Below are 18897 nucleotides of genomic sequence, written 5' to 3' on the forward strand. Positions count from 1 at the left end.
ATCTCCCCTCTTCTTCAGGAGGGCAGGCACTCCTCAGTGGTGATGCTCAGCTGGGCTTTCCTGAATGCGAGGCCTCTGCTGCTACCTTCTGCTGCACAGCTGTGCAATTCACATCTCCCTCACTGAAAGCCCCCTAATTTACAAGTTCACCTTGCTCCCCCTCTGCTGCCTACTCCACAAGTCCCAGTGTGGCAGCATTTTCTTCACACAGCTAATATTTGCCTGTCACGGACGCACCCCTCTTCACTTGACCTTTTCTATGTGTAGTTGTGTTCTCTGGCCTGGCAGGCGTCTCAACCACTGCCCTGATCTCTCCAGATACAAGCCTTCTCCAGTCCCGGAGAGGAGCCAGCGGTGGTGCTGAAACTTCCTGCTCCTAGGGCAATGGAGACAAGTGTTGACGATAAAAGAGATCACACTCCAGAAGCTGAATGGTAGAGCTAGAGAGTGGGGGTGACAGAGGATTTCAGGTTCCCTGGTGAGCTAAGTGAAGTTGATGATTGGCGGTGGGGCGGGGTTCCCTGATGATATCAGTAAAGCCACTGATGACGGGGAAGGGCTGGGGGCTGAAGATTCTCCATTCCCTGGTGATATTGGCATTGCAAAGCTGGTTTACATTCATGCAGGTTTCTGCAGTGAGAGACTGCAGCACATGGGAACATGGGTTGTCGTGTATCAGGCCCAGCTCTGCTAGCTAAAGGCATGTGTTGCTACTGAGCTTGCCAGTGTGGAATTACAAGTTTTCACTCCCCTCCTGTCATTCTTCACTGTCCTGTTGTCCTTCCTGAGACATTAATTTACAAATCTTTGCACTTCAGCAGCATCTTTCAAGGGAGGCTCTCATAGCACAATGCAAATGTTAGTGTATTCACTCTCACACCTATTCTCACCCTCAGTTTACAGAGAGGTATGCAGTGAGCCAGAAGGCTTCAATGACTTGCCCAAAGTCACACAGCAAATTCATAGCAGGGCAAGGAGTAAAACCAAGGCATCCTGACATCCTTCCACTTACTCCTGCTGTTAGACACCACTGTTGTCTTCACCTCCAAGGGTTTGCTTAGCTCCATTACCATCATACAACACAACTCACGTGCATTCCGGACAACGAGCACGTGGCAGGGTGGCCATTAGATGGAACCTGAGTTCAGACTGAGTATTTCCCCCAGCTGCAGCCACAACTAACAGCAACTTCTGCATAATGTTCCATCAGCTGTCCTGTCCTGGAGATGGGCTAGCAGCATACTACAGCTATGGCTTCAGCCAGGACATTTACATTCAGGAACTGTCCTGAGACAAGGCCCTACTTCTCATTTACTCCTCCACTTCTCAGCCATTGACTCCCATTCTGCCTGGCCCTCATGCTGTCCCCAACCACACTCTTTATCTCCATTCCCCTTCCTACCTGACCCTTGCTGTCTCTAGCTAGGTCCTTTCTCTGCTCTACTCCAGCCTCAGGCTGTGGGTGGATATCTTGTGCCTTTGTCCTACCCCATACTGTGCCTAGCTACATGCTGGGTCTGCTGCCCTTCTCCATGGGCTTTAGCGAGCATATCTCCCTACAGGTTGCCTGTAGCTGGACCCTTCTTTTAATGACTCTATCTTGGGCTTTACGGCTTCCTGCTGTAACCCTCCCCATCTGGTGCTTCCCACCAATCCCCTAACCACTCTGCCCTCTACTACTCTGTGCACATGCTCTCTGAAACTGGGGAGAGCTCCCTTGTAACACAGCAGTGTTTCTATCGGGCCAGGATGCCTTACCAGCCCCTGTCCTGAGAACTTCTGATGTGTTCCTCAGGCCTGTGAAGTCAAATTGATAAAGTCTCCAGGTGCGCTGGTCTGAGACTTCAATGGAGTAACGCCTCCAGCGGTAGATAATCTCCTCTCGCGGGTAGCCATCTGGGGGTGGGACAAGGACATAAGGACAATGGGTGAATTGCTATGACACCTTGTGCAGAAATAAGAACCTTGCATGTCTCTTTGGTGCAATCTGCTCTGGAGACAATTTGGACTGCGGTGATATATTAATGTTGCTATTTCGTATTTCTAGTGTGGTCGTGCCTAAAGGCCCTGCTCATGAGTGGGACCCTGTGGTTCTAGGCACTTTGCAAACACACAAGAAGATCTGGGCTGGGGTTCTCATTGACTCAAAGGCCATTATGCTTAATGAGTCTGACCTTCTGCATAAGGCAGGGCCTAGTTTCCAAGGGGAGTTGGGCACCTAACTCTTAGGCGCCTTTCAAAACCCAACTATGGTCCCCAAAGAACTTACAGCCTAAAGAGGCAAGACAGGCAAGCAGTAATACACAGATGACAGAGAAGCACTGGCTTGGATCCCGAGCCAGTGTAAATCAGTGTGGGTCCACAGAAGTCAAGAGAGCTAGGTTGTTTTACTGCTCCTGAGGGTCTAAGAGCCCCTTAAAATGTCCAAAGATCCCTGTCTTTTGTAGTTCCAGCCCTTTAACACCGCCTTCTCCCCATCCCTTGATCCAGGTGTCTGAGCCAACACTCCTCCATCCACCCTGGCCACCCTACAGATCACCTGGTTTTAGCCCTTCCCATGACTATGATTGTTTCTATTTTAACGCTTGTGCATTGGCTCACTCTTCTCTGCTGTGGTAATTTCAGACCTGCATCAACTCCCAACTGTACATTGGAAGCTTCTACTGAGCATTTTTGACTGCTTTGTCCCTCACTCCCTTTCCTCCCACCCTGCCCATATCTGAGAGATCTAGTCCTGTAGACCTACACGGCCCTGCAGGCTGATGTGGCAAGCGACTACCATTCCCTGTAAGAGCAGACTGTGGAGCAGGTAGCTCACTAGAGCAGTGGGTTCCCTCTCTGTGTTGTAAATTGGCTCAATAGGCCAATCCCAATAGGCCAAAAGGAGTAAAGGTTGAAATCCAACACTAAGGGGTGGGATCCAAGCCTTGACTCTAGTGGAGTTACATGGTGTGGGAGCCCACAATTGGGAGAACAGTGGGTTTGCTGGTCAGGATTGTGGTGCACTGGTGCTGCTGCATGGGAGATCATGGCTATGGCATAGCAGAGGGGGCTGCAGGATCTGAATGAAAAATTTAGTGCGGGGAGGTAGTGTGGCCTAGGGGATAGGGCACTGAACTACAACTCAGGAGACCTGCATTCAATTCCTAGTGCTGCCACCGCTTTACTGGGTAACTGTAGGTGAGCCAGTTCCCCACTCTGTGCCTCCATTTCCCCATCTGTAAAATGGGGATAATATTACTGCCCTCTTCCATAAAGCACATTACGCTCTGTGGCTGAAAACAGATAAGTACTAGAAGTGGATTAGATGCTATAGGTCAGGGGTGGGGGTGGCCCCTGGATTGGAATAATGGGATGCTGCAGATCAGGGTCGAGCTGCACAGGAAGGACTGGGTGGAACAGCAGGTGTGTCGGGTCTGGACTGAGGTGTTTGAACTGGTGTGAAGGGACAGGCAGGGACTAGCAGGGGCACGGAGGCGCACCAGCAGAGCTAAGCTGGTCTAAGATGGGAAGGAAGGGGGGACATGCCAGCAATTGGGTGCAATGGCAGCACTGCCTGGGAGACACTCGCTCAGGGCTAGGCCAGAGGAATTATCCATCACTTTCATTCATACCTAAATTCAGTTAAGAAGGTAACTGCCACTCAAACCCTTGGGAGATGTGCTGAGAAGCTGCATACTGGGCTGGAGGGCTTGGGGCTCCCCTTTACCCTTCTTTCCAGGGCAGCCCAGGGCATGGGCTCAGCCTTCCCATGCCTTGCTGGGAATTAGTGTATGGTTCCCTGCCCCCGGCTCAGCCATTCCTGTGTGATCTGAGGGGAGGCTGCAGCTGCTTTGGGCCAGGCAAGGCTGCAGCATCACAGCTGGTAGGCAACAGAATCAGACAGACTCCCCGAATGAGCGGCGCATCAGCAGCCAGTTAGCTGGATCAGAGAGAGAGGCTGGGCTGTAATTAACGGCCAGTGGCTGGCTTAAGGAACTGCTGTCAAAGCTCTTCTCTCTCTTGGCTCCATGCCACACTGGAGTTCAGCGCTCTTCCTGCACAAGTCCCTGGGGCTCGTATGCTCTCTCTCTCTTCCATTGCTTTTCAGCAAACAGTCCCTGGAGAGCCCCTGACAGATGACACCCCTCAGAGGCCGGAGCAGCGGTGCAGGAGAAGCGTTGTATTTACCATAAGACCTATAGGCTGCTGTCTTACTATAGGCTATAGTTCGAGCTGAACTGGAACCAAAGGCTAATCTGATCCCAAAGCATGAGATAGGTTCCTCTGCTTACATCCGATACAAGTCTATCCAGAGGGCTGCCTCCTGGGTTCCAGCCTGTATCCAAAGGAGATCACCCGGCCCTACAGCCAGCCCCTTTATTATTGGTGACTCAAAACACCGATAGTTGGGGGAGAGGGGTGACCTCATTCCTCATTGATGACATTTGCAGCCACCCGCCCTGAGGAGCTTGGGAAATGACCCAGAAGTAATGCTGTGCTATGGTATGGGCTTTCCCATGTGGGATTGGGGAAGCTCAAACCCCACCTGATCAAATCAGGTTGCTTTAAAGGAAAGCTTAGTTGTCCATGCAGAGCCACTCCCAGGGTGTCTGCAGCCAGCTGGAAAATGGGTAATGGTAGAATTTCACCAGAGCCACACCACATGGTGAAGAAAACGCCCTAAGGCAGTGGTTCCCAAACTAGGGGCACCGCTTGTTCAGAGAAAGCCCCTGGTGGGTTGGGCTGGTTTGTTTACCTGCTGCGTCCGCAGGTTCGGCCAATTGCAGCTCCCAGTGGCCAAGGTTTGCTGCTCCAGCCCAAAGGGGCCTGCGGGAAGCGGCGGCCAGCATGTCCTTCGGCCCATGCTGCTTTCTGCATCTCCCATTGGCCGAGAACGGCAAACCATGGCCACTGGGAGCTGCGATTGGCCGAAACTGCGGACGCGGCAGGTAAACAAACCGGCTTGGCCTACCAGGGGCTTTTCCTGGACAAATGGCGCCCCTAGTTTGGGAACCACTGCCCTAAGGCCATGTCTACACTCGGTGAGCCCCAATTTCAGCTATCAGTGGCCAGTGACCGGTACTGCTGCAATCCCAGCATAGGCAGCCGAAACTGCTATTAGCACTGATGGTGCTTACCCCCGTGCAAATAGCGGCTTTGCCTGGTTACACTAGGGCTAGTACTGGTGCAGCTACAGCAATGACTGCAACCAGGCCAAAGCTCTGCTCTGATGCTTCTCCTTGCCTCTCCACCCACCTCCCAGCCTGAGCATATCTCCAGTTCCCCAGCAGCTGCACCTTGCAGCAATGGTTGCTTCTCGCAGGCCTGGTTTTATTTGTAAAATGAAATGTCAAACTTGTTTTGAAGCAGGGATCTTGACGCCTTTATGATAGCTCCTTGGGGGAGGGGAGACAGGGAGAGCCTGACAGCATAACTAAACTGTGTTTCTAATTAATTGTCGAGCATGCATGGCGTGTACTGTTAATTAGCAAAGAATGAGGGAGGGGCAAGAGGTGGGAGGGGATGAGGGGACCGTATCTCCTCCGCATTTTGTTTTCCTCATAAGCAGCTCACAGTCGCATGGTCTGAATCTCGTCAGTGGCAGGGAGATGGGGCAGGGAGGTGGGGAGGGAGCTGCTGGAGGTTATGAAGCTCTCATCTGCTTTGCAGTCTCCTGCTGCTGATCAGAATCTCTTGTGAAGACATAAAATGGGATGACAGGCTCCAAGCTAAGTTACTGGTGGAGCCCAGTAGATAGCAGGCACCACCGGTGCCGCCCGCTCCAAAAACTTGAGGTATGTCTACACTGCACGCCGAGCCTGGGCTCTGACTCAGGTTTGGGTGCAAGCCGTGCTCCTGTCCACACACAAATCAGTCTGACTCGGGTTAGAAAACACACAGGACCCAGGTGTTCAGGCTCTGATGGGGGATGGGTCAGAGCCCAATTCCCGCTGTGACTTGGGTCCAAGCCAAGTGTGGATGCAGCTCAAGCCACAGACTTGCGTCAGAAGCTCTTCATAGTGCAGTATGTTAGCACAGCTGTGAGGCCTGGTCCAGCAATTATAAATTCAGTTTTACAATGCAGTGAGGATTCTCAGGCACAGGCTTGGAAATACTGAGTCCACTAGCCCGGGTCCCACAGAGCCAGGCTTAGAGTGAATGTAGACATACCCATAGGTACATCTACACAGGAAAAAAAAAACCCTGTGGCGGCCAGCCTCAGAGCTTGAGACAAGAGACTCGGGGTTGCGCTACAATGCTGTAAATAGCTGTGCAGACGTTCTTGCTCCAGCTGAAGCCCAGGGAGGGGATGGGTGTCACAGCCCAAGCTCCAGCCTGAGCCAGAATAGCTACATGGCTATTTTTAATGCTGTCGCATGAGCCCAGCAACCCCAAGTGTGTAGACCCAGGCTCTGAGACTCATGGAGAATGAGCTCCAGGATCTCTGCCTTGCTATGTCCCCTTGTGCCACTCTGGTGGCCAAAGAGCATGGGCTATATCTTATCACCCTTGGCTTGGGGGAATCCCCACTGGGTCATTATAGATGGCCCCTATATCATCCTCCCCACTGCTTCTGGCTGGAGTGCAGTGTGCTCTAGCTACCTTCAATTGATAGATGATCCCATGGGGACCACTGCCAACTGGTGTAAGTTAAAACGACCTCCAGGCTACTCTAACCTGCTCCAAGGCTGGACAGATAATCAGGGAGCATAACTAATATCCCCATTTCCCCAGTCCCCCTCTATTGCACTGAGCAGAAATTTAATGCAGCACAGAATCTTGTCCCAGGAGCAGGAGGGTGTCCCAAGATAATGGTTGAGGTCTGTTGCTGGTGCTGTCTGGGAGAAGCCCAGCAGTACAGGAACATGGGGTCTGAATTAACACCCACCTAACAGAGTCTGTTCTCCTTGGTAAAGAGTTTGGGCCTGTTGAGTTTCTTCCTTAAACTGTATCTAAGGCCTGGTCTACACTACGGGTTTAGGTCGACTTTAGCAGCGTTAAATCGAATTAAGCCTGGACACGTCCACACAACGAAGCCCTTTCTTTCAATGTAAAGGGTCCTTTAAACCGGTTTCTTTACACCACCTCCGACGAGGGGATTAGCGATAAAACCGGCCTTTGCGGGTCGGAATTGGGGTAGTATGGATGGAATTCGACGTTATTGGCCTCCGGGAGCTATCCCACAGTGCTTCATTGTGACCGCTCTGGACAGCACTCTCAACTCAGATGCACTGACCAGGTAGACAGGAAAAGACCCGCGAATGTTTGAATTTCATTTCCTGTTTGCTCAGCGTGGAGAGCACAGGTGACCACACAGAGCTCATCAGCACAGGTAACCGTGATGGAGTCCCAGGATCGCAAAAGAGCTCCAGCATGGACCGAACGGGAGGTACGGGATCTGCTCGCCATATGGGGAGATGAATCAGTGCTAGCTGAACTCCGTAGCAGTAAAAGAAATGGCAAAGTATTAGAAAAGGTCTCCAAGGCCATGAAGGACCGAGGCCATAACAGGGACACACAGCAGTGCCGCGTGAAAATTAAGGAGCTATGGCAAGCTTACCACAAAGCCAGAGAAGCAAACGGAAGGTCCGGGGCAGAGCCGCAAACTTGCTGCTTCTACGCGGAGCTGCATGCCATTCTAGGGGGTGCAGCCACCACTACCCCAACCGTGTGCTATGACTCCGTCAATGGAGAAACACACAGGGAAGACGGTTCGGGGAACAAGGAAGATGAGGATGGAGGTACTGTAGGTAGCTCACAGCAGCAAGGAAGCGGAGAAACCGGTTTCCCCAACAGCCAGGATATGTTTGTTACCCTGGACCTGGAACCAGTAACCCCCGAACTCACCCAAGACCCTCAGGGCACACAGGAGACCTCTGGTGAGTGTACCTTTGTAAATATTTGTAAACATTACACATGGTTTAAAAGCAAGCGTGTTTAATGATTAATTTGCCCTGGCAATCGCGGCCAGTACATCTACTGGAAAAGTCTGTTAACGTGTATGGGGATGGAGCAGAAATCCTCCAGGGACATCTCCAGAAAGCTCTCCTTTATGTACTCCCAAAGCCTTTGCAAAAGGTTTCCGGGGAGGGCTGCCTTATCCCGTCCGCCATGGTAGGACACTTTACCACGCCAGGCCAGTAGCACGTAGTCTGGAATCATTGCATAACAAAGCATGGCAGCGTATGGTCCCGGTGTTTGCTGGCATGCAGACAATATCTATTCCTTATCTCTCTTTGTTATCCTCAGGAGAGTGATATCATTCACGGTCACCTGGTTGAAATGGGGTGATTTTATTAAGGGGACATTCAGAGGCGCCCGTTCCTGCTCTTCTGAACAGAAATGTTCCCCGCTGTTAACCACGCGGTGGGGGGGAGGGGTGAAGTGATCATTCCAGAGAATCGTGTGTGTGTGTGGGGGGGTGGTTTACTTGGGTTTGTGCCGCATGTTAACCGGGAAACCGCAGCCCCTCCTTTTACATTGAAAACCCATTTTAAATGGACAACCCAATTCATCCTTGATATGGGAAATGCGCTGCTGTTTGAAACCTTTCCCGCATGTTAAGAAGGTTAAAAAAGCCAAAACACTGTGGCCTACCATGGCTGCCTGCAAGTCGAAATATGTGACCTTGTAATGAAAGAGTGTACCCATTGTTCTCTAAAATGTGTCTTTTTTAACCACCTCTCCCTTCTCCTCCACCAGCTGCAAATGTTTCTCCTTCGCAGAGGCTAGTGAACATTAGAAAGAGAAAACGTAGGACGAGGGACGATATGTTCACGGAGCTGCAGATGTCCTCCCACGCTGATAGAGCACAGCAGAATGCGTGGAGGCAGTCAATGTCGGACATGAGAAAAGCACAATATGAACGAGAGGAGAGGTGGCGGGCTGAATGGCGGGATGAAAAGAGCAAGTGGCGGGCTGAAGACGATAGGTGGAGTCAGCTTGCAGACAGACGGCAAGAGTCAATGCTCCGTCTGCTGGAGCATCAAACTGATATGCTCGAGCGTATGGTTGAGCTGCAGGAAAGGCAGCAGGAGCAGAGACCGCCGCTACAGCCCCTGTTTAACCAACAGCCCTCCTCCCCAAGTTCCATAGCCTCCTCACCCAGACGCCCAAGAACACGGTGGGGGGGCCTCCGGCCACCCAGTCACTCCACCCCAGATGATCGCCCAAGCATCAGAAGGCTGGCCTTCAATAAGACTTAAAGTTTTAAAATGCAGTGTGTCCTTTTCCATCCCTCCTCCCCCACCCATCCCAGGCTACCTCGGCAATTATCCCCCTACTTCTGTGAGGAACTAATAAAGAATGCATGAATGTGAAAAAACAATGACTTTATTGCCTCTGCAAGCGGTGCTCGAATTGGGGAGGGGAGGATGGGGTGGGGTGGTTGGTTTACAGGGAAGTAGAGTGAACCGGGTCGGGGGGGGGGGGGGGGGGGGGGTTCATCAAGGAGAAACAAACAGAAGTTTCACACAGTAGCCTGGCCAGTCACAAAACTCGTTTTCAAAGCTTCTCTGATGCGCACCGCGCCCTGCTTGCTCCTCTAACTGCCCTGGTGTCTGGCTGCGCGTAATCAGCGGCCAGGCGAGTTGCCTCAACCTCCCACCCCGCCATAAAGGTCTCCCCCTTACTCTCACAGATATTGTGGAGCGCACAGCAAGCAGCAATAACAATGGGGATATTCTTTTCGCTGAGGTCTGAGCGAGTCAGTAAGCTGCGCCAGCGCGCTTTTAAACGTCCAAATGCACATTCCACCACCATTCGGCACTTGCTCAGCCTGTAGTTGAACAGGTCCTGACTCCTGTCCAGGCTGCCTGTGTACGGCTTCATGAGCCATGGCATTAAGGGGTAGGCTGGGTCCCCAAGGATCACGATAGGCATTTCAACATCCCCAACGGTTACTTTCTGGTCCGGGAAGAAAGTCCCTTCCTCCAGCTTTCGAAACAGACCAGAGTTCCTGAAGACGCGAGCATCATGTACCTTTCCTGGCCATCCCACGTTGATGTTGGTGAAACGTCCCTTGTGATCCACCAGGGCTTGCAGCAGCATTGAAAAGTACCCCTTGTGGTTTACGTAGTCGGTGGCTTGGTGCTCCGGTGACAAGATAGGGATATGGGTTCCGTCTATGGCCCCGCCACAGTTTGGGAATCCCATTTCAGCAAAACCATCAACTATTGACTGCACGTTGCCCAGAGTCACTACCCTTGATATCACTAGTTCTTTCATTGCCCTGGCAAATTGGATCACAGCAGCCCCCACCGTAGGTTTGCCCACTCCAAATTGATTCCCGACTGACCGGTAACTGTCTGGCGTTGCAAGCTTCCACAGGGCTATCGCCACTCGCTTCTCAACTGTGAGGGATGCTCTCATCTTGGTATCCTGGCGTTTCAGGGCAGGGGAAAGCAAGTCACAAAGTTCCATGAAAGTGGCCTTACGCATGCGAAAGTTTCGCAGCCACTGGGAATCATCCCATACCTGCAGCACGATGCGGTCCCACCAGTCTGTGCTTGTTTCCCGGGCCCAGAATCGGCGTTCCACGGCATGAACCTGCCCCAGTGACACCATGATTTCCACATTGCTGGGGCCTGTGCCTTGTGAGAGGTCTATGTCCATGTCAATTTCCTCATCACTCTCTTCGCCGTGCTGCAATCGCCTCCTCGGCTGGTCCGGGTTTCACCTTGGCATGTCCTGGCTCTGCATATACTCCAGGACAATGCGCGTGGTGTTCATAGTGCTCATAATTGCCGCGGTGATCTGAGCGGGCTCCATGATCCCAGTGCTAGCTATGGTGCCTGGTCAGAAAAAAGGCGCGAAACTAGTATCTGATGGACCAGGAGAAGGAGGGAGGGCCGAGTGACGACATGGCGTACAGGTACAGGAACAGGGAATTAAAATCAAGAAAGGTGGCTGTGCATCAGGGAGAAACACAAACAACTGCCACACAGAATGGTTCCCCCAAAGATTAAACTGAAAACCCTGGGCTTAGCAGGCCGTTGATTTCACGGAGGAAGGGGAAGCAAATGAATACAGAACAAATCTATTTTTTACATCTTAAGCTGGCAGCCGACGGTGCAGCATGAGTGATAGCCTCTGCAGTACGATGACGACGGTTACCAATCGTAATATACCATCGTCTACCAAAAGGCAAGGGGCTGCTGCTGTGTAGCAATGCAGCCCCACGTCTGCCAGCCCCACGTCCGCCAGCACCCAGCATCGCCCTCGGCCTCTTCTGGGTGCTTAGCAGACAATACTGGGCAATTGGCAGAAAATAGTATACTACGACTGGTAGCCATCATCATCGAGACAGTAGCATGTCTGCCCAGGTGCCCATGATTGACAGTCACTACAGTACAACGACGACGGATACCAGTCATAATATACCATCGCCTACCAAAGGGCAAGGGGCTGGTGCAATGCAGCCCTACGGCTGCCAGCCCCACGGCTATTACTCATGCTACACCGTCTACCGCCAAAAGGCAGTTAGCAGCTGCTGCTGTGTAGCAATGCAGTCCCACGTCTGCCGGCACCCAGAGGACATATGGTGACGGTGAGCTCAGCTGAGCTGAGCGGGCTCCATGCTTGCCGTGGTATGTTGTCTGCACAGGTAACCCAGGTAAAAAGGCGCGAATCTATTGTCTGCTGTTGCTGTGACGGGGGGGAGGGGCCTGACGACATGTACCCAGAACCTCCCGCGACACTGTTTTGCATCATCCGGGCATTGGGATCTCAACCCAGAATTCCAAGGGTCGGCGGAGACTGCGGGAACTGTGGGATAGCTGTGGGATAGCTACCCATAGTGCAATGCTCCGGAAGTCGACGCTAGCCTCTTACTGTGGACGCGGTCCGCCGACTAGAGCACTTAGAGCATTTTATGTGGGGACACACACAATCGGCTGTATACAACCGATTTCTATAAAACCGGCTTCTATAAATTCGAACTAATTTCGTAGTGTAGACATACCCTAAGGCACTGATACTCACAACTGGAGAAAACCAGCGGGCAGGAGTGTGTGTCCATTGGAAAATTCTGCAGCTGGAGTAGACATTCCGCCTCTATCGTCAGCCTGGAAGTGAGACAAAAGACTCAGCCTCAATGCAGCTTATTCTGACTTCAGACACAGCTGTGTAATAAACCCACATCGGAATTTTCTGGCAAAACAGTTGTCAAAATATGCTGAGTTGTCAAAACAGAAATGGTTTATAGGAAAGGGTCAGGTTCATCACATTTTTTACTCAACAATTTTTTGGATTTTTTTTTTAGAAATTGTTGAAATGTTTCATTTTGACATTTTTAAAACAAAACATTCCAGTTTGAAATGACTGCTCATTTAGAAATTTAAGCTAATTCGGGTAAAAATGGTCAAAATTGAAATAAAACATTTCAAAAGACTCAAACTGATTTTTTTCCCCACGGATTTTTGGTTCACAAAAATGTCCATGATTTTGAATTTTCATCCTGATTTGGGATGGTAACACTTTTTGATATCTCTGTCTAGCTGTGTAACCTCCACTAGCACCAGGAACCCCCAGCACTGAGATATCACTGCATCCCCTCTGCTAGATCACAGCACAGCCCCCAGTGACACCCAGCACTGAGATATCACTGCATCCCCTCTGCTAGATCACAGCACAGCCCCCAGTGACACCCAGCACTGAGATATCACTGCATCCCCTCTGCTAGATCACAGCACAGCCCCCAGTGACACCCAGCACTGAGATATCACTGCATCCCCTCTGCTAGATCACAGCACAGCCCCCCAGTGACACCCAGCACTGAGATACCAGTGCATCATCTTGCTATATGCACAGCACCTGGGAACTTCTTGCACTGTGACCCAAATGCATCATCATCTCTGTGCTCCAGCACAGCAGCACAAAGCTGCAAGGGTTATTTAGTTGCTTTGCGTTTGCGGCTGATGCCCGAGACGTACCGGAGCGTGTAGAGCACCTTGCCATCATTCCAGATCCTGAGCAGCTGGTTGGGTGTGGTTATCCAGTGTGAGTCAGCCCGCTTGGAGTTCCTGAAAAAGGTGTCTGGGATCCAGATGCGGCTCACCATGTTAGTGTTTAGAGTGAGGGCTTTGAGGGTACTGTTAAAGCGAAGGCGCCGGTCATACCAGGTCTGAGCAAAGAAGATATCAATGGTATATTCCTGCCAAATGAGACAAGAGAGCATATCCTATTATGAGGAATTATCTAGCCTAGAACAGACACACAGCGCTTTGCTCCCAAAGCCCAGAGTGCAGGGTCTTGGGGCCACTGAGTCAGATCCACACCCAGAACTCCTGGGAAACAGAAGATGAAGAAGGCATCCAGCTGGAGTGAGCAGGGGAAGATGGGTGGGTTGCCCATGTTACTGTTATTTATTACACCTAGCACCTACCGGCACCAGTTGAGATGCCATGGAGACAGAATATATGTGTATAGTAGTATAAGCATTGTGCATACTATTAGTATATAGGTTTATTTGTCTGCCTGAGACAGAATTTTGGATTTGACTTTTTGCTACTCTTATATCTTATACTAATATGTGTAAACAAAGGACAAAGACTGTGTATGTTGCTGCCTAGTCAGATGGATTTGTTAGTACAATGGGAACAGATAAGAGTGATTAAAGTGTTACTCAGTAAGATTGCCTCAACCCCTATCTCAAGGCAACCTCAAGCAACCAGTCAGGAGGGGCAAGGGAGGATTGGGGAGAAGGTATAAAATATTAAAAGACCAAAGAAATGCCTGTCTCTGACCATAGCACAACCTCACTCCTTACCCCTCCCATGAGGTACAAAAGGGGTGGGACTGTAGGCGTGCATTGCAGGTATATTTGGGCCTGCTAAGAAGGAGGAGGGGGGAATAGGGAATGAGAATGGGGACACAGGCAAGGCTCTGCAGTGTCAGAGCTGGAAAGGGGGGCAGGAGGGGTAAACACTGTGAGGCGTCAGAGCTGGGAACAGAACACTGGGAAACAGACTCTGCCGGCGTGTAGAGCTATGGATATGCTTCCTTGGAACTAACCCCAATAAACATTGCATTGCCTGAACTTTGGACTTCTGGTCCTGTCTGTGTGACAAGAACCAGGGGAGAGGGGAAAGGGAAAGCCCTCTGACATATACGCTTAGTAAGAGACAGCCCCTACCATGGAGCGCTTACATTCTAAATGGACAAGACGGACAAAGAGTGGGAGCAGGGATACATTATTATCCCCATTTTACAGCTGGGAAACTGAGGCATGGAGCAATTAACTGACTGGCCGAGGGTCACACGAATAGTCTGTGGCAGAACCAGGAAGTGAGCCCAGCTCTTGGAAAAAGCTTTGATGGAACAGTTTTCCATCGGAAAATGCAGTTCTGTCAAAATCAAAAGGCATCACATAATCAGGTTGATTCTGCCGAAATTCTGATTTTGAGAACAAAAGGGGAAAAAGTTCCGACATTGGTGACACATCCCCAGTTGATGTTCTCTGGATGAAATGTTTAGAAAGGGAATTTCTGTTCTGTGCCCAGCTCTGCTCTGAGTACCAGGCCAGTGCCTTAGTGACAAGACTATCCGTCCTCCTGAATTTTATCAGCCAGGGTGACTGAGCAGCTTCCCACAGAGGACTCTCTTGAGTGCTTGGGAACTGGAAAGCCTGCTAGAAAGGCAGTTTATTCAGGGTCAGCGCATGACCCGGATTGCTGCCTCACAGCAGTGAAATGAGGGAGTTACTTCATCTTGACCAGCATAGTGCTTCAATTCACTGGTGTGTGTTATCCTAGTCGCATGGTCCCTCCAGTGGGATAGGAACCAGAAACCTCATGGCTCACAGGCAGCTATTCTAGCAGGTGAGCCAAAAGAGAACGCCCCTCAGGCCAAGCCGGCAGGAGCCAGGCTGACCGTTCACACTTGTGAGATGCTTTGGGTCAGTCTACATTCCCCTTCCACTGAAGTAAACAATGCACGTGAAAGGGTTTGCTAGCCCTGGAGATTAAAGGCTGGCTCTTCCTGGAACAAGGGTGGGACATACTTCCCTCATCAGTATACCTGTAGACCTCCAAAGCCCATGGACCAGTCAAGCCTAGTACCAGCTGGGAATATGCCTGTCTGAGATGGGGACTCATGTCTGCTAGGAACTGGGCTGAGACCACCAAACTCATTTCACACTAGCCATGAGATTGCAATGGCCTTTGACCACTACTGTCCTGTTCCTTCCTGATCTCCTCCACTCCAGTAAAATCCTTAATGCACTCAGGCAGTGTCTGTCTCTCCTCCCTCCTGGACGATGATTAATAGTGTCTGACTCTGCCACCTCTCTCCCTCCTTCTCTTGATTTATCTCAGTGCAAGTTTTCATGACTGCATCATGTCCTCCCCCTGCTGCCCTGGCCACTGGTTTAGAACCGGCATCCGAAAATTGGCTATTAAAATAGAAGCACGGCCTTGAAAAATGTGTCCTCCCCACATGGGGAGGGGAGCGTAGTGCTAGACACTCTGCTTCATCTTCCCTGCTTTGAAATGTTGTCCTTCTGCTGTCAACTGACCAGTGATGAATGTCATTGGTGTTGAATGTGCCCCTCACATGAGAATGAGATCATGGCAGAAGAGCAATGCTGAGGGATGGTAGATTCATCGTGTGTGCTGGCTCCTAGGAACCTGGTCTCAGTGAGAGATGGGTGGAGGCTGCCAATCCAGATCATGTTTAGCAAGGGTTCAGCATTCATGCCTGGGCTCAAGCTGCATGGGTGGCAAGGTTTTCCGAAGAGTTCAGGGCCAGATTTTCAGAAGTGGCCAGCACCCCGCAGCTCCCGTTGTGACACTGACAGATTTTTAAACGAGCGCAGCGTGAAAAATGTTGAGCTTTTCTGAAAATCTGGCCTCCTTTTGTGAGCCCTTCCCTGGGGTCTGTACCTGGACACAGTGCAATGCTATGCCAGCGCCAGTGGAGTTTTAACTTGGGAGGATTACCTGAGACAGATGCATCAAAGGGTAGGGGCCAGATCAAAAGCAGTCCACTGACCCTCCAAGATGGGGGTTGAGCTACAGCCAAAAATGGATCTTTGTAAAATACTTATGGAAACATAACCATTCCATTTGCCATTCCAGCAAACATCGTGACAGACAGGGATGCCTGAAACTCATTTATGCCCTAAACACACTCTGATGGAATGGGAAGAATTCAGATTGTGAGTGTGGAGCCTTCCTGGGAATTCCAGCTTTGCATCTAATTGCAGCGGATATTGTGAGCAAAGCTGGGTGAACAGTTTGCAGGGAAAAATTTACTGGCTGAGTTTGTCCCCTTTGTTCCTTGGTGAATGCTCTATGGGTAGACGTTGATATTTATGAATGTGTTTGTTATTCAAAATTAGCCAAGGCATGATTTATGCAAACACATTTTAGCCTTCGGGTGGCACCTGACCCACTGCACTCTGTGACTATTGCTATTCATAACGTCCTATTTGCTCTGTGCGTTTGGTCATCTAAGTCACATGACCTTGTGCTTCCTCAGTGGCTGACTCCCAGTCCCGCAAGGAACTTTCAAGGTGCTAGTGAATGATGTGAATACTCACGTAAAGATCTAGTCACGCAATTATTCATAAAACTTTCCCTTTCCCCATGCACAACTGTTCCTGGCAAGCCTCACAAGTACTAGCAAAGCAAAGGTGTGGATTTTATTTGAAAAATTGCTTGCAAATATTTTTGTTGCAGATTCTGCCTGTGGGATTTTTGCCATATTGCAAGATGGAAAGCTCATGAAATCATCTAGATCGCTTAGATTTCAAGCTCTAGCAGTACAATGTGGTATTGTAGCCATCTTAAATTCAGGTGCTACCTGACACAGCATAAGTCTGCGCTCTGAATGCTGGTCATATACAATTTACTTAAGGGGTCTCTCCTGCCAGAATTCCCAGATTCCTTGTCTGCCACTGGGTCACTCTGTGACTTTGAGCAAGACTTCTCTGCGCCTCAGTTTCCCCACCTGGAAAATGGTTATTGCAAAACATTCCTATGACAATATTGCAGAGGCTATTGTGAGGATTAACTGATGTGTGAAATATGTTTTTGGATCACTTGATGAAAGGTGCTAAAGAAGTGGAACATCTTCTAAGAGCTAAGTATCAATCCAGCCATCTGGGCAATATTTGGTGTACCACACATACACATGCTCCAATATGACACCACGTGCAAAAGAAACAGCTAGAGTCTATTAAAGAGAACTACCAGCCACTGAAAAGACTGGCTGCCTGAAGGCCACCAAAACTCCAGCTGTGACAACACATAGTTATCCAAAGCCCAGATGGGGCGATGTGACATTATTTATTTGGGAGTCCTGTGGACTCAGATCTGATTTGGCCATTCAGCACTTCCCTATCACCCTGCCATCTACACTCAATCAATCCCATCACCGGGAGCTGCTTTTATGCCACTCTGCTCCATTTCATCTGCCAGTCGTTGTTCTTTTCTTGTGTCAATGTTGTCGATGCTAGCGGAGGCCGGCTCCCAGAAGGCTGCCCATGCCTGCTTTACTCGTGTAGCTGAGGCAGGATATTTGGGAAGAGGAGGAGTGGAGAAGGGAGAGGATCAGGGCTGCCTATACAGTGTTAAGTGATGCAATTAACATGTGGGTGGATGGCATTCAATCTACAGTTTCCTTTGTGCCGCGCAGAACATGTCTCCTCATTGCATATGCATGAAATGGTAATTGAGCTCAGTGACCAATTTTATTTCAGGCTGCTAAGCTACATTTGGAATTATTATCGTGTCATCTGAGATCCATATGGTGTGGTCTGTATCCACTGCTCAAGCAAAACTATACACATTACCCAACACCACGGAGCATCTGAAACACATAACAAGCAGGAAATGCAGAGGGGGAGAGAAAAGGTTGTCCTCAAGCAGCCTTGGCGTACATTAGAGACTCAGGCTAGCAGTGTTGTAGTTCTAGTGGAGGTGGCAGTTTCCTTCTAAAATGACTTATTTTCTCCCAAATTACCCTGCCAGCCAAAATTTCGTATGCACAGTCTCAGCCCAGAAGCAAATGTGTATATGTAGATAGCTAATTCCAAAAGCAATTCATTCAGCTATGTTCCATTCTATATGCATCCGAAGAAGTGGGCTGTAGCCCATGAAAGCTTATGCTCTAATAAATTTGTTAGTCTCTAAGGTGCCACAAGTACTCCTGTTCTTTTTGCGGATACAGACTAACACAGCTGCTACTCTGAAACCTGTCATTGAGCTAGTTATTTGAAGGCAAAATAATACATATTCCATTACTTTGCCATTTCCTGTCCCTGTTCACAACTCCCCACCCGTGCTGTAGGAGAGAGAGCCTTCTCCTCTGCGGAAACCTCCCTCCATCTTTTCTCCTCACTGACTGCCAACCTCTTTTCCCTCTCATCCGCCATCACCCTCACCTTTCCCGGTGCTAATCTCTGCAGAGCATTAGGGAATGCATTTCTGAAGGGTACTATATGCAAGGCAGGCAGCAGGGGGTTGAGTGTGGGACTGGGAGCCAGGAATTCTAATCCCAGCTGTGACAATGGGGGCCAAATTCAGAGGAGACTCTAATGGATTCTAAACTGGTGTAATTCACACCTTCTCCTGGTTCTTTTGTAAATTACTTCTGTTAAGACTCACACCCTACAGTCTCTACCTTATATCTTTTCTTGCAGATCACTTCGGAATCTGACCCCGTGAATGCAGAGGAGTCTAAAATGTTGTAATTTACAGACTGAAGGCCAAGTTCAGACCACCCCCACCCTCCTTCTATTATCTTAACTCACACTGTTCAGTGCCCTTATCTTAGACCTACTTATACCCACTGCCCAGGTGTATAAGGGACTCTATGTTAAGGAGCTAGAAGAAGCTGTAAGTTAAAGTAGGGTGGAAGTTATTTTACTGTAATGTAATCCACTGACACCTTCTCTTAGGGTAGGTCTACACT

The 18897-nt window shown here is 50.0% G+C and overlaps 1 protein-coding gene across 3 annotated transcripts in view; it reads right to left on the reverse strand.

Annotated features, from left to right (window-relative positions):
- Positions 1 to 18897, reverse strand: part of LOC117883167 (gamma-aminobutyric acid receptor subunit gamma-4) — a 120923-nt gene that overhangs the window by 23147 nt on the left and 78879 nt on the right. For all 3 annotated transcript variants that reach the window (XM_034782226.1, XM_034782227.1, XM_034782225.1), the window contains 3 exons: positions 12915 to 13135; positions 11965 to 12047; positions 1759 to 1896 (listed from right to left, as the gene is read on the reverse strand). In XM_034782226.1, the coding sequence (XP_034638117.1) occupies positions 1759 to 1896; positions 11965 to 12047; positions 12915 to 13135 (442 nt within the window). The remainder of the gene's footprint in view (positions 1 to 1758; positions 1897 to 11964; positions 12048 to 12914; positions 13136 to 18897) is intronic.

The sequence above is a fragment of the Trachemys scripta genome, chromosome 9 (genome assembly GCF_013100865.1).
Source record: "Trachemys scripta elegans isolate TJP31775 chromosome 9, CAS_Tse_1.0, whole genome shotgun sequence".
Classification (NCBI taxonomy): Eukaryota; Metazoa; Chordata; order Testudines; family Emydidae; genus Trachemys; species Trachemys scripta.